The sequence below is a fragment of the Bos taurus genome, chromosome 1 (assembly GCF_002263795.3).
Source record: "Bos taurus isolate L1 Dominette 01449 registration number 42190680 breed Hereford chromosome 1, ARS-UCD2.0, whole genome shotgun sequence".
In the NCBI taxonomy this organism is placed as follows: domain Eukaryota; kingdom Metazoa; phylum Chordata; class Mammalia; order Artiodactyla; family Bovidae; genus Bos; species Bos taurus.
In genome coordinates this window covers 41,978,254-41,993,674 of record NC_037328.1, presented here as the reverse complement: position 1 = coordinate 41,993,674, position 15,421 = coordinate 41,978,254, and the positions used below count along the sequence as shown (strand labels likewise).

At 38.0% G+C, this 15,421-nt stretch overlaps 1 protein-coding gene across 11 annotated transcripts in view; it reads right to left on the bottom strand.

Moving 5' to 3' along the window:
- EPHA6 (EPH receptor A6) overlaps positions 1-15,421 on the bottom strand; it is a 1,033,311-nt gene that overhangs the window by 13,895 nt on the left and 1,003,995 nt on the right. For all 11 annotated transcript variants that reach the window (XM_010800991.4, XM_024994001.2, XM_010800997.4 and 8 more), the window contains 3 exons: positions 14,987-15,180; positions 13,114-13,185; positions 1,227-1,376 (listed from right to left, as the gene is read on the bottom strand). In XM_010800991.4, coding sequence (XP_010799293.2) covers positions 1,227-1,376; positions 13,114-13,185; positions 14,987-15,180 — 416 coding nt within the window. The remainder of the gene's footprint in view (positions 1-1,226; positions 1,377-13,113; positions 13,186-14,986; positions 15,181-15,421) is intronic.

Below are 15,421 nucleotides of genomic sequence, written 5' to 3'. Positions count from 1 at the left end.
CAGGTACCGATGTCATGTTCAGACATTTCACAAGCCCAGGGGTTTTATGTAATTATATAAATTTTTAACAGTATTAGCAAAATAGTCAGCATGCAGGATAGAAAATATAATGCAAACTCCATTTGAATTGCCATGGTCTTGGTCTTTCAATAATCTGAAAAAATGCCATTGTATTATGTTGAATAGTATGAAACTGCTATTACTATTACTAGCAATTTCACATGGTCAACCTACTAGTCTTAGTTATCTGTCTTTTAAACATATGTTGAGTATTTTCACTGCACTCAGGAAATGATAGTCTTTGAGAAAGTGGAAAAATGCCAGACCATTGTAATATAGAGACAAAACTCTGAGAAAACATAGTATTATATTATTACAATTCTAATATTTGATGAAAGTAATAGTAATCGATTTAGTGTATATGAATCGTAAATAATTTGCTGAGGTAAAACTATATTGATGCAAAGTCTATGATGTGAACAAGGGTAATATGCATTTTAGACAGCATTTAAAATCTTTAAATAATTATTTGAATTAAATATATTCTTTCAAAGGAATATAGTTAAAAGTGTAAGGCCCAACTTTAACTAGAATGATTATCAGAAATGGTGAGGAAAAATGTGGAAATGCCATACTAGTGTCAGGAAAGGTAGTTTAACTATGGTATTCTTGATATAGAAATAGTATTTGAATTTACAATCTCCTAAGTGGACAATAAAGGTCCGTCTAGTCAGGGCTATGGTTTTTCCAGTGGTCATGTATGGATGTGAGAGTTGGACTGTGAAGAAAGCTGAGCACCGAAGAACTGATGCTTTTGAACTGTGGTGTTGGAGAAGACTCTTGAGAGTCCCTTGGACTGCAAGGAGATCCAACCAGTCCATCCTAAAGGAGACCAGTCCTGGGTGTTCACTGGAAGGACTGATGCTGAGGCTGAAACTCCAATACTTTGGCCTCCTCATGCAAAGAGTTGACTCATTAGAAAAGACCCTGATGCTGGGAGGGATTGGGGGCAGGAAGAGAAGGGAACAACAGAGGATGAGATGGCTGGATGGCATCACCAACTCGATGGACATGGGTTTGGGTGAACTCCAGGAGCTGGTGATGGACAGGGAGACCTGGCGTGCTGCGATTCATGGGGTCGCAAAGAGTCAGACATGACTGAGTGACTGAACTGAACTGAACTGAAGTGGACAGCTGAATATAGTAACAAACCCAGCCCCACTTACTCAATGCTCATTCTTGAAATCAGGTCAAAAGTTGTAAACCCCGCTGCCATGAAGTTATTCTTATATTGCCCCATCTTTATAGAATCCAGCCAGTCACCGACTGTCACGAACAAAGGATATTCGGGAACTTCACCAGGGGAGTCTGGCATTCTATAAGGAAAAAAACAAACAAGCATGGAGACCATTTAAAAACCAGCTAAAGCAAAAAATACCCAACTTTATTTTTAATTTTTACAATATTCTTACTTCAAATGTTTCATCCTCCATAGAACTAGATTTAAAAATGTTCCATTATATTAAAATCAGCCACTTTTATCTGGTCAGTTTCGCTTGTCAGTTTCTTTTGTCTTTTCCTACTTTTTGCCACTACTACCTTTTATACTTGAGGTGTCTTTAGAAAACTTGTATCTTGCTAAAATCTCTTTACTTTTTTCTCTTGTATGAAATTGTGCTTTCAAATTTGAAGAAAAGCCCCGCAAAAGCTAACTAGCCACAGGCTATTCACTTATACACTTTCTGACCTTCCATTGATTTCATGCCCTATTGCCTTTTTCACGTTTACTATGAGAGCCCCTTCTCTTTTTAATGGTGCATTTATAGGTTAAGGCCTCATTTATTCTCAAACATTCAACAAGAATTTATTATTTATTAAAAAGTAATTTCTGTTGTCACAGAGCTCAATTTCATGAATAAGATTTACATATATCCAAGCACAGGGTAATACAGCCAAAAGCACAGACGTTAATAAAACACAAAACTAAAGAAAATCAATGAAATTTGGGGTTAGCAAGAAAAAAGAATCTGCCACTGATGGGTCTTATAGTAAATGATATGGAAATTTGTGGGGCTTCCCAGGTGGCACTAGTGGTAAAGAACCCGTCTGCCAATGCAGGAGTCTTAAGAGACTAAGGTTCAATCCCTGAGTTGGGAAGATCCCTTGCAAAAGAGCATGGCAACCCACTTCAGTATTCTTGCCTGGAGAATCCCACGGACAGAGGAACCTGGTGGGCTACAGTTCATAGGGTCCAAAGAGTCGGACATGACTCAAGTGACTTAGTTCACATGCATGGAAATCTGTATTTCTGTTCTTAAGATCTGATGCAAAGGGTATTTCAGTTGGGGATATTTTTGAAGTTTTAATATAAAAATAATATCAAAGTGTTATTTTGAAAAGGCTAGTGAATGTGTGTATATATAGATACATATGTCTATATACACAAAAGTAGTTTTATACAAGCTAAAGTGAGATAGAGAGAATAAAAGCAGAAATAACCTTAGAAATTATAGTAAAAAAAACTCAGAATTGTATATTTAAGACATTCTAATAATAAACTATATTGTTCACCTTACTGAAATACCTGAAAAATAATATTAAAAACATCTTGTATGGTGTTAAAAATAACTGATATGAATGCTTTTATAATAATAACAATAAATGTGCTTTAACATCCCTTTAGGATAATAAGTATATTATTTTGAAAATTATTAGGTCTAGAGTTTATATCAAATGATAAAGCAGTAACATTTTTTTATGTTTGGTGTTTGAGTCAATCAGTATTTTCTAAGTAATAAAAAATTTCCCACCACAAGTAAATTACTGAATTATTTTTATATTGAATATTGAAGGATAATCCAATTCTCATTTACTTTGCTTTTAATTTTTTATAAAGTTTAAAGGATAACAGAATCCACAGAGACTTAACTAGAGCCATTTAAAAATATTTATATTGTGAATATTTTATTATAATAGTTTTCAAATATTATTCATATTTGAACTATTTCATCTTAAAATACAAACTAATAACACAGGAGCACATATGATAAAACCATATGAATAAGAATTCCTCCACTAAAGCAAAATGGCATATGCAAGTTATATAAGCCTAAAATTGATTTGTGCTGAGGTTTGACAGAAAACAACAAAATTCTGTTAAGTAATTATCTTTCAATTAAAAATAAATTAATTAAAAAACTGAGAGTTGGAATTAAATTCTAAGGTCAATATATAAGGTGAAAATGGAAACTCTTGAACAACCAAAATTACCCTTTAAATCCTTTAAAAAGGCAAAAAGGCAAAGCACTCGCTCAGTCGTGTCCGACTCTTTGCGACCCCGTGGACTGTAGCCTACCAGGCTCCTCCATCCGTGGGATTCTCCAGGCAAGAGTACTGGAGTGGGTTGCCATTTCCTTCTCCAGGAGATCTTCCCAACCCAGGGATCGAACCCGGGTCTCCCGCATTGCAGGCAGACGCTAAATGACCCTTAAATCACCAGAACCTGGATCTTTAAGGAGCACAAAAGCCAGAGATGTAATACATTGTCAAACAGCTTGTACACGGTATGACTCCTGAAGACCCTGAAAGTTGCCCCTTGGAATTATTTAGGACAAAGTTCCTACTAAAGACCTAAAATTCACTTCTGATTGTTCTTTGATTTTATATTGACTTCTATATTTCTGAACTGGATTCTAGCTGAAGATTGGGCATGGGGTGAAGAAGGATGACAGGGAATTTCAGGGATTATTGCTCTTTCTACGTAACTAAAATCTGCATAAACTAAATGCACTTGTGATTTTGATTGTCCAGTGTTATTGTCCATTTGGAGTCTGGTGACACTTCATAGTGACTCCTTGTTACCAGTACTTAATTCTGTTACCATATTTCCTATTTTGGAGGCTGTTAAGTCACATTTTATTTTCCTGTACTAAAAATGGCAATGCTATTTGATTATGGACTGTTACATTCTAATCAATATCAGAATGATTCAAGACAAAGTTAGTTATGTTCAAAAGTTGAAAGATATCATGGCATCTACCAACAGGCACTTTAACTGTCGCTATATTTCTTAGTTTACTAGAGGTGTTTATATTAATAAGAATTATCAAATAAAAGTTTACATATAAATAAGAATAAAGGTATCCATGACAAATAGAGTTAAACAGGGTTTTAAATTGTGGCATTTCTTTGTTTTTAGTATCCTAATGTGCAGTATGGATCCAGAAGAGGATTCAGAATAGCTTTTGCACTATTTTCCTATATTTTCTAATCAGTTTCCTATGGAACATATTTCAGAGAATAGTGCTGTAGTAAGTTCACTGACCAAGTTTAATATAAAAATAACCAGGGTACACCTATTGCTAATTGTCATAAATAAAAACACGTACATTAGAAATCTGAATGTTCTATTTTATTTTTTTTTAATTTTTTTATTTTTTGAATCTTCTATTTTAAAACACTGTGGCTCTCATGTCTTTTAATTACTCATCTTAGAAATCTGTTGAAACTGAACAAAATTAAAAGCATGTGTTCAGGTGTTTCCATTCATACTCCTATGTACCATTCTTGATGCACAGACATAGTCAGATGATTTCCACTTCTCTCTCCCGAGAGAACTCGAGTTTTCACAATTCATATAATTGGTGAGTGGAAATATTATTTGCTAATTTTATGTCCTTAAAGGACATAAAATATAGAAAGGTCATAGAAGGACATTCTGTACACTAAATGACTTAAATGGCCAATTTGTCTGTTGAAAAGCAGCCACTGTTCGCTCTTAGACTGTTTAAATACTGTAATTCCTGTTCCCTCCACACATCTTTAGTAACCCAGTTACTCTTTGGCCTTTATACAACTGCATTGGCAGTTGATTTAGTAAGGTCAAGGTCCCCGCATTGTTCACAGCCACTGTGCAATAACTTTTCTTTCACCTTATCTTATAATGACGTTGAAAAAATGCTGTTATTTTCTGGCTTTGAGGGCTGGGTACCATCACCCTCACATGAATTCTCTGGAATATTACCTAATAAACAATAAATGCCCTTTCTTATCAACCATGTACAATGATAAATTCAGTCTGCTATTTGCTGAGCATGTAGAAATTTCTGCTATTTGGTGATTAGTGGGAGCTGTCCACCTGAGAAATGTCTTTACAGCAAAACCTGCAGCTACATAAAAAAACTACATATTGTAGAACAGAAGGTCAAAGGTCTACTACTTTCTTCAGAAAAATGAGGAGGGAGCAGAATTAGAGGAAATTCTACCAGGTATAAATTATGGTCAATTTAGATCAGAGAAAGGACTGGTGTATAGCTGGAAGAGGTAATGGTATAGTTTAAGGTACAATAAACATATTCTCAGTACATCTAAATATGTAAAAATTAATAGCACTGATAGAGCTGAAAAGTTTTTACTCTAAAAAGCCCTTTGAGTTTGTAATAGTACTGGTATTTTAATTTAGAAAGTTCTTAGGTTATCAGTAGGTATCAAACTACCATTAAAAAGCAGGGAGGTTTTTCTCCTCAAACCTTTTCCATATTTTACATTCATCATGTAAATATAAAAGTAATAAATCCATGGTTCAAGGAAAGTTATACTTTGAGAAACACTATTCCACGGCAGGATCTTATTTTAATATGAAACTACCACGTTCTTAAAGGCTTTTCTCCCTTTACCACTCTAACAAAACTTCTTCCTTTCTAGTTTTTACCTTTATATATTAGCAGAGGTCTACAGATAGTGTCCATTCTATTTGTATTGCTGTATTTCATATGTTGATGAATATTTTCCATGTTTCAGTGGTCTTCATAGCTCATTTTCAAGTGAGTATATAATATTCTATGTTTCGATGGTTAATAATTTGTTAATTCCCTGAGTTAGACTCTTAAATTGCTATCAATCTTATTAAATTTATTAGAGGTGATTATGTAATTATAAAGCATGTATCTTTATGCTTCAGTTGAATTATTTCCTTGGGAAAAGCCCCATAAGATGGAAGAATTTTAAGAGTCAATTAAAACTCCCTGAGGGCAGGAATCATATCTCATATCTCTTTCTATTTTCTGTAAGCCTTAGCATAATGCTGAAAGTACTAAAAGAATTCATTAAATAAGTGATGATTAAGATTTGAATATCCTCTGCAGAAAGGTTTGGTCCATGACCTAATGTGATGTATGATGAAGAATCTATTTTCATTTAACTCATTAAATGGAATAGTAAGAATCTATTGCTAAAATGGTCATCCTATTAATGAATATGCTGTTTATTTAGATTACTCCTTGTATCACAAAAATGTTTGTTTATGTCTGTCTTTATAGGTTTCAACCCTGAATATTCACTGGAAAGACTGATGCTGAAGCTGAAGCTCCAATACATTGGCTTCTTGATGTGAAGAGCCAACTCACTGGAAAAGTCTCTTATGCTGGGAAAGATTGAAGGCAGGAGGAGAAGGGGATGACAGAGGATGAGATGGTTGGATGGCATCATTGACTCAATGGACATGGGTTTGAGAAAACTCTGGGAGACAGTGAAGGACAGGGAAGCCTGGCATGCTGCATTCCATGGGGTTGCAAAGAGTCGGACACAACTTATCAACTAAACAACAATAGATTTCAGTAGAGTGAAGGATAGGAAATTAAAGGCGAGTGAGACAGCAAAGGGTTAGGGGACCTAGGATCACAACAACATTTACTTTATTCAGTATCACTATTTTTACATGAGTTTTTCATCTCATGACCAAGGGACTACACTTCACATTATTTAGTGAATCCATAAAACAATCTGGCTTCCCTCATACTCAGTTGGTAAAGAATCTGCCTGCAATGCAGGAGACTCGGATTAGATTCCAGGGTTGGGAACGTCCCCTGGAGAAGGAAATGGCAATGACTCCAGTATTCTTGCCTGGAGAATCTTATGGACAGAGGCAGGCTACTGTCCATGGGTCGCAAGAGTCAGACACAACTTAGAGACTAAACCACCACCACATAAAGCAATCTACTACACACACTATCTACCTATCTTTTGAAGGAAGAATTTATCTAATTAGATAAAAAAGGAAAACACTGCCCTCCCTATAATTAGGCCTGTCAACTTGAAAACAAGTTCAATTAATGAAAACTTCTGATATTCTTTAAAAATTTTAGAGTGTGATTTTGCACAAGATGTTATAAAAATCCTAAGTGCATAGAACCATACCATAAATCTTGTGACTATTGCATGCTTGTGAGCAATATCTCTTTGTTCCAAATAATCTGACTCTCCACAGTGCTAAATTGGGAACATGATTTTTTTTGTCAGCCTTTTATTTTCAGTAAGTCATCAGGTTTTTTTATTGACATTATTTAATTCTCATAATAAGGCTAATAACTGGTAAAAAGTATGAAGGAATGAAATTCAAAGCAAATTTGAAAATTATGTTGTTCAGTTTAAAATTAGAGATATGTTTGAATATTAGAAAGGATAGATACAGGGTAGAAATAATATTGTTTAAATATTTCCCACATTCTGAATAGAGTTCTTAGCATATGGTCACTACACTCTGAGTAACATCACTAGACCTCAAGGAAAGTCCATTTTTTATATGTAAATAATTCCCCGATGGCTCAGTGAGTAAAGAATTGGTGTGCAATGCAGGAGACACAGGAAACTCGGGTTTGATTCCTGGGTTGGGAAGATCCTTTGGCGAAGGAAATGGCCACCCACTCCAGTATTCTCGCCTGGAAAATCCCATGGACAGAGGAGCCTGGCAGGCTACATTCCATGGGGTCGCAAAGAGTTAGACTTGACTGAACAACTAAGTACACACAGAGGGACAGAAATAGATTTCATTTCATATGTCAACAACAATTCATTGCCAGTGGTAATCAAAATGTGGTCTTAAAAAGGATACAGAGGCAGCATCTGGGCTCTGTGAGAAAGTAATGTTTGCCATAACAAGGAAAAGAAGCAGAGCAGATATTTGCCAACACTGGAAAAATTCAATCTACAAAAATGCCTGAGGATGTAATTCTGGAACTATGTTGCTGCTACATTTTCGTCATTTCTGTATTTTGTTGTAGTTACTATTTTCTTTTTTCAAGTAATGTTCTTCAAGTGGCTGAGCACTGCAAGAGGATGTTGAAGGAATATATAGACAATATGCTTCCTTCTTATTTCCATGAATGAGGGCATATTTATGTTCTATATCCTTGTATTTTCTTAGCAGAACATAAAATAACGGGTTGTGCACTGCTACAAATTCTTTTTGGAACTTTTATACACTTCACCTATGAAGTCTGAGAAGTCCAGATAAAATTTATCTGGAGATGCAAAAATGTATCTGTTTTCCAATAAGCATATTTCTGAAACTGAAGTACTGGAAATAATCTTACAATTTAGGATGACTGTATACTCTGTAGTGGAAAAAACAGGCTTTGCAGTTGGTAGCTCTCACTCAAATTCCTGACTCAATAATTACCTGCTGTGTGTTGTTGTTGTTCAGTCACTCAGTTGTGTTTGACTCTTTGCAACTCCATGGACTGCAGCATGCCAGGCTTTCCTGTCTATCACCAACTCCTGGAGCTTGCTCAAACTCATCTCCAATGGGTCCATGATGCCATCCAACCACTCATCCTCTGTCATCCCCTTCTCCTCCTGCCTTCAGTCTTTCCCAGCATCAGGGTCTTTTCCAATGAGTCAGCTCTTTGCATCAGGTGGCCAAACCACTGGAGCTTCAGCTTCAGCATCAGTCCTTCCAGTGAATATTCAGGGTTGATTTCCTTTCAGATTGACTGGTTTAATCTCCTGGCAGTCTGAGAGACTCTCAAGAGCCCTCTCCCACATCACAGTTCAAAAGCATCAATTCTTTGGCACTCAGCCTTCTTTATGGTCCAACTCTTGCATCCATTTATGACTACTGGAAAAACCATAGCTCTGACTATATGGACCTTTGTTGGCAAAGTAATGTCTCTGCTCTGCTTTTCAATACGCTGTCTAGGTTTGTCATAGCTTTTCTTCCAAGGAGCAAGCATCTTTTAAATTCATGCCTGCAGTCACCATGTGCAGTGATTTTGGAGCCCAGGAAAATAAAGTCTGTCACTGTTTTCATTGTTTCCCCAGCTATTTGTCATGATCTTAGTTTTTTGAATGTTGAGTTTTAAGGCAGCTTTTTCACTCTTCTCTTTCACTTAGTTCCTCTTCGCTTTCTGCCATAAGGGTGGTGTCATCTGCATATCTGAGGTTATTGATATTTCTCCTGGCAAGCTTGATTCCAGCTTGTGCTTCATCCAGCCCAGCATTTTGCATGATGTACTCTGCATATAGGTTAAATAAGCAGGGTGACAATATACAGCCTTGACATACTCCTTTCCCGATTTGGAACCAGTCTGTCGTTCCATGTCCAGTTCTAACTGTTGTTTCTTGACCTGCATACAGGTTTCTCAGGAGGCAGGTTAGATGGTCTGGTATTCCCATCTCTTTAAGAATTTTCCACAGTTTTTTTTAATCCACACAGTCAAAGGCTTTGGTGTAGTCAATGAAGCACTGACTTCTCATTTCAATTCTAGAAATGAGAATTTCTGGAATTCTCTTGCTTTTATTATGATCCAACAGATGCTGGTAATTTGATCTCTGGTTCCTCTGCCTTTTCTAAATCCAGCTTGAAGATCTGGAAATTCTTGGTTCACGTACTGTTGAAGCCTGGCTTGTAGAATTTTGAGCACTACTTTGCTAGTGTGTGAAATGAATGCACTTGTGCAGTGGTTTGAACATTCTTTGGCATTGCCTTTCTTTGGGACTGGAATGAAAACTGACCTTTTCCAGTCCTATAGCCACTGCTGAGTTTTCCAAATTTGCTGTGTACCCTTGGGAAATTTAGCCTCTTTTGAGTCTCTGATTTCTCACATGAAGGATGGAGATAAAAACAGGATTAAATGACATGACAGATAAACATGCCTAGTACAACGACTGGCTCATAGTAGGTTCTCAACAAGCAGCAGTAATAATTACTGTTGATAATGATGATAGTAATTTCTATCAGTATTAGTATTGATATTAGCATCAGTATTATTATCATATTGTGTCAACAGTTCATGTGAGTTGAATTTAGATTTTCTAATGGGTAGAAGTTTCACATTTCCTGATTAATACTTAATAGTCTGTCTTTCATCCACAAAGCTTTGCTTATCACTCAATTGCATTGGTTTTGGCCAGCCTGTGATTTCTCTGTCATGAGAAACAACATTATAAGTACTAGTTATAAAAATTAAACAGAATAAGTTGTCCATTACTTGGTTTATAAACAATTTAACAAGTGGGAATTATGGACAGCCTAGGCAGCACTTAGCAAGATGTTTTAAAAAATGTATGGAAGCATTTATATCAAATTGTTGAAAGTTATTGCCCTCAGAAGATAGCATTATAGGTGCTTTATTAATCGGATGGAAGGAGGTAGTACCATTTAGCCTTATAATGTTTACTTGAAGTTCTCTAAAGCAGATAATATTGATTTGAGCTTTTCCCTACCTTCATCGTTCATACATCACTAGAAATCAAGTGCTTGAAAGTTCAACAGTTGACTTACATGTACCGAGGCAAGTGGTGGTTCCAGTTCCTAAGAACTTAAATATTATTAAATCCTTAACTATGGCCCAGCAGGTAATGAGAGTATTCCTTTCTGCATTGGCTTGGGTGAAATATGATCTCTGTCATGGACTGGTCCATCTGGTCAAATGCTGCCTTATTCTGAATGCTACCTTATAGCTGATGCTTTCAAGGAGCCCATAATCTGTAAAATTATCAGTGACATTCTGGTGATCTGGCACAGGGACTGGAAGAAAGCGCTATTTTCCTATTGCACTGCAGCATTGTCCAAAATGGCACTGGCCAGCTTGGTAGGTTCTGGTGTCTAGAGGAAACAGGGCTAGAGCTTGAAGAGGTTGGAGAGTGAGTGTGTAGGACAATGTGGGTGGTGTGAGTGACAGCCACTTTGTACTATTGAACTATTGGGCCCCAGATGTAATTCTGGATCCCATGGTAATATGCTTGCTTGGGGCTGAGAGTAACTTTAAGATTGATCCTAAGGATCAGGGGAAAGGGAATAGGGGTATTTCAAGGGGCCTGGCCAGGCACTGCTCCTATTGCCATTCTCTATGGAGCCTTGGCCTCAAGCTGGGTCTTTCTCCCAGGGGCTGGGGATCATGTGAAAGCTACAGATACTTTGAAAGGAAGTTATAAGGTATCATTGTACTGTGAATGAAAGTGAAGCTACCTTGAAATTCATTCATCAGAGGATGACTGCTTATATTACTAAGGGACTTTCTCAAATTATTTTTTACAATCAATTGGATTTAAGTCTATACTTATAATATCACTGCTGCTGCTGCTACTGCTAAGTCGCTTCAGTCGTGTCCGACTCTGTGCGACCCCAGAGACGGCAGCCCACCAGGCTCTCCTGTCCCTGGGATTCTCCAGGCAAGAACATTGGAGTGGGTTGCCATTTCCTTCTCCAATGCATGAAAGTGAAAAGTGAAAAGTGAAAGTGAAGTTGCTCAGTCGTGTCCGACTCCTAGCGACCCCATGGACTGCAGCCTCATCTATATATCCATATACTTTCTTGAGTAGGAGAGAAAGCAAGAAGACTGGGGATTTCACAGAGCTCTGAATACTCCCATGGGGGTGTGTCAGGCACAAAAAAGTCAGCATTATTTGGAATGGCTGTTTCAAATAATAAAAGCCTTCTCTGACCAATGATATTTTCTATTGGGTATACTGTCTTTTGAAAGAAAAATTAATGTTTATGAAATTTCCAGTATCACTCATATAAAATTATTAAGCTGTGGCTTTCAGCCTTCCTCCTCCCTTTTCATCACCTTAATTTTTTTCCCCTATTACTACACTGTCAAGAGAACAGATAAAAGCTTCTTGGGTGAATTCTTGAGGAAAAAAAGCAATTAGAGTGGAATAAAAACCATGGGGACGTAGTGGGTGAGAGAGTTATGTCAGTGCAGGAATGTGAGAGACACTTGGAAGGAGGGGGATCGTAGAGAAAGAGGTACAGGAGAGTTTAATAGGAGCTGTTGTGGATTATACTCTTAGACGCTTTCACCTTTGAGAGGTACATGGCAGGACAGACTGCAATTCTATGCTCTATCGCATCTCCTTAGTCCAACATCACTTGGCGAAGGGAGACTAGGCTTTGGAATTTTTGGGGTGGAGGGGCAATGTCACGGCTTTGTAAGCATAAAACAAACCAGGCATCCTGTTGCTAACACTGCCGTCCTTCAACCTACCACATCTCTTTTCCCCAGGCAGTCTCAGTGCTCTAGGATCAGGGTGGGTGGATGGCACTGGGAGTGAGGGGGTAGAAACTGGTAACTCACTCAGGCTGCTTTGAAAACAAGAATGCTGATAAAGGTTCAGGCGTGATACCTGTATAACTCTGCTTCCTTTTGTTTCCCAACAAAAGTACACTGAGAGCAAAGTCTGTAGCATATATATCTTTGTCAGAAACAAGGAGAGCAAATCAGTCAGAAAGACTTCCAATTGGATCCCCAAAGATTAGAGTTTAGAACTCAATTAAAACTGCTGCTGCTGCTGCTAAGTCGCTTCAGTCGTGTCCGACTCTGTGCGACCCCACAGACGGCAGCCCAACAGGCTCCGCCTTCCCTGCGATTCTCCAGGCAAGAATACGGGAGTAGGTTGCCATTTCCTTTTCCAATGCATGACAGTGAAAAGTGAAAGTGAAGTCGCTCAGTGTGTCCAACTCTCAGCGACCTCATGGACTGCAGCCCACCAGGCTTCTCCATCCATGGGATTTTCCAGGCAAGAGTACTGGAGTGGGGTGCCATAAACTGCTAACTTTCTATAAAGCCCAGTTCCTGGCCTGCCTGTGATGGGCCATCACGGAGCCTGCCTTTCTCTGGCCTTACTGCACACACCCTGTTAAACCACAATGCCTAACCCTCAGATACCAGCCCTCATATGGACTTTAGCTCTGGATCATTTGTACTTTGTGGTATCTTCTTATCTTAGATTCTTTATCATTATTTTCCAAATATTATGAACATTTATTATCTTGGAAAAGCAGGGAAGAATTCTTTTTTTCAGTCTGCTTTTCTTCAAAAAGAAAGCTCTTACCTGCCTGCTTCTACAGTCATAGAACAGTCAGAGAGTTCCACTGGCGGGCACTGGCTGTGGAGTCCATTCACCCTGTAGCGCAAGATGCCCAGATTAAATCATTTCAGACTCAATCCACATCCTAGCAGCGCTTTCTCCCCAACATTAAAGCATACTTGTCTCTTCAATAAAACATATAAAAACAAAGCCCATGAAACACTTTCTCCAACTACTTCTCTTTCTCTTCAGAGACGGATTTTCTGAGAAACCAGTACTGGACGTGGTACTTTGTATTGTTCGTCTCTCTGACCTCACGTTCATTCCTCCCCCATTGAGTCTGTCTTACACAACGTTACTGAAAATGCACTTGCAAAGGCCACCCGTGCATTCCTAAGTGCATAGTTGTTAAATCCAATGGACACACTTTGTTTTTATCTTACTGGTGCTTTGTGGAGGCTGGGACACTAAACTCCTTGGAACTGTTTCCCTTTCTGGCTTCTACGGATACTGCTCCTTCCTACTTTCCTCATTACCTGTCTGATTGTTTTATCTCTGTCTCCTTTGCATACTTTTCTCCAGGTCAGTTCTTAACTCTTGGTGTTCCAGAGGGTGACATTCTTCCTGTTTCTTTGCCCTGACCTTTCCTAGTTGGGCTTGCTGCAAACATTTGACAGCCCCTGCTTCCAGTCTTGTTCCTTGTTTTACACTTTCAGTTTAAATCAGCCCTGGAGTGATGTTTCAGAAATGCAAATGTGATCAGGCTGTTCTCTTGCTTAAAATCCTTCAAGGGCTGCCCATTGCTTTTATGATAAAATCCAAAGTGGCACCCCCACCCTACCCTCACCACTCCAGCTTCCTGTGCTGGACTGCTTGAGGGAAGACGGCTAGAGTAATAGTTTAATCTCTAGCTATTTCATGCTTGGCTTCACTTTACTGAGGCTGCCAATTAATGATTTAGAGGTGAACTCTTCTGCGCTCTGCTGTGAACTGAGGCTTGTTTTGAGGAGTCCTTGAAGAGCCTTTGGCCTCATTGTCACTCAAACTGGCATTGACTTGAACTTCTGACCTAAAGCTGAACATCTGCATAGCCCATTGGCCATCTCCTGAGTCAGGAAAGTAAGCTTTGAACGTGCTTTGGTTATGTTTAAGTCCAATTTGGTCTAAATTCAGAAATGTATTTTCAACTTGATAGTGTTTTAAATGTAGTACGTTCAGACATAGATGGTAGTGTGTTTTTTTTTTTTTCCCCTTCTACTCGCCCTCTTATAATTGCTTTTCAGAGAGAAGTGAGTAGATCTTCTCAAGTCTACTGACTTTTATAAAATGGGAGATGAACTCTTTCATTTTCTTGTCTTGTCATCTGTCTTTTTCTGGTTTTAGCAATGGAAAGTAACAACAGCTGGATGTGATCATATCAGCAGGAAGCATCCTTGCTCCTGACTGATTCACAAATTGCCCCTGTCTTGCTTGCCATTTCAAATAGAGGGACAGAATACTGAATGGACATGAAAATTAAAGAGGCTGCACACACACACACACACACACACACACACGCACACACACATTCTACTTATAAGGAAAAATCAGTAAATCAAGAAAGGAATTATAAATACTATAGACCCACACAGGGAAAAGTATTTAAAAAGGGATTCATAAAGATTAGATATAGAGAAACAGAAAGGGGGAAACTGCTTTCTTGTGGAAAAAAATCATTTAAAAAATGTTAATAAATTGCTTTTTCAGCTGATAAATATGGCTTACATAAAATATCCTAAAAAGTAGACAACCAAGACAGTTATCAAGGCAAACTTTCTCCTCTTTACCTGTTAGTCTTGTCTGCAGCCTGAAAGAAATCATGATTGTCAAGGGAAAAAATCAACATTATGCGTCTTACACAAGGATGTCCTCTACCAGGGTGTGAAGGGCACTGGGATTGCGGATCAGTTTGTCAAGGAAGCTGACAATGTCAGTAAATTTTGGTCTGTGATTTCTCTCCTTCTGCCAGCAGTGGAGCATCAGCTGGTGTAGAGATGCCGGACAGCCCATGGGAGCTGGTAGTCTGTAACCTTCTTCAATGGACAGGATGACCTAAATGCAAACATACACAGTTATCTTCTTACTTCTGGGGACAAACAATACATACACTAAGTTATAATTCCCTTTATACAGGAAGTGGAAACCAAAACATTGGTAAGCATGAAAACTACTTGTGAGTGCAGGTAGTCTAGACAAGAATAAATACAAAAAATGTGATCAAGAATTACAAGTATCTTCATAGCATCTGCTGACTCCTCTTGAGAGGAAAAATATGTTTTTTAAACTTGTGGTA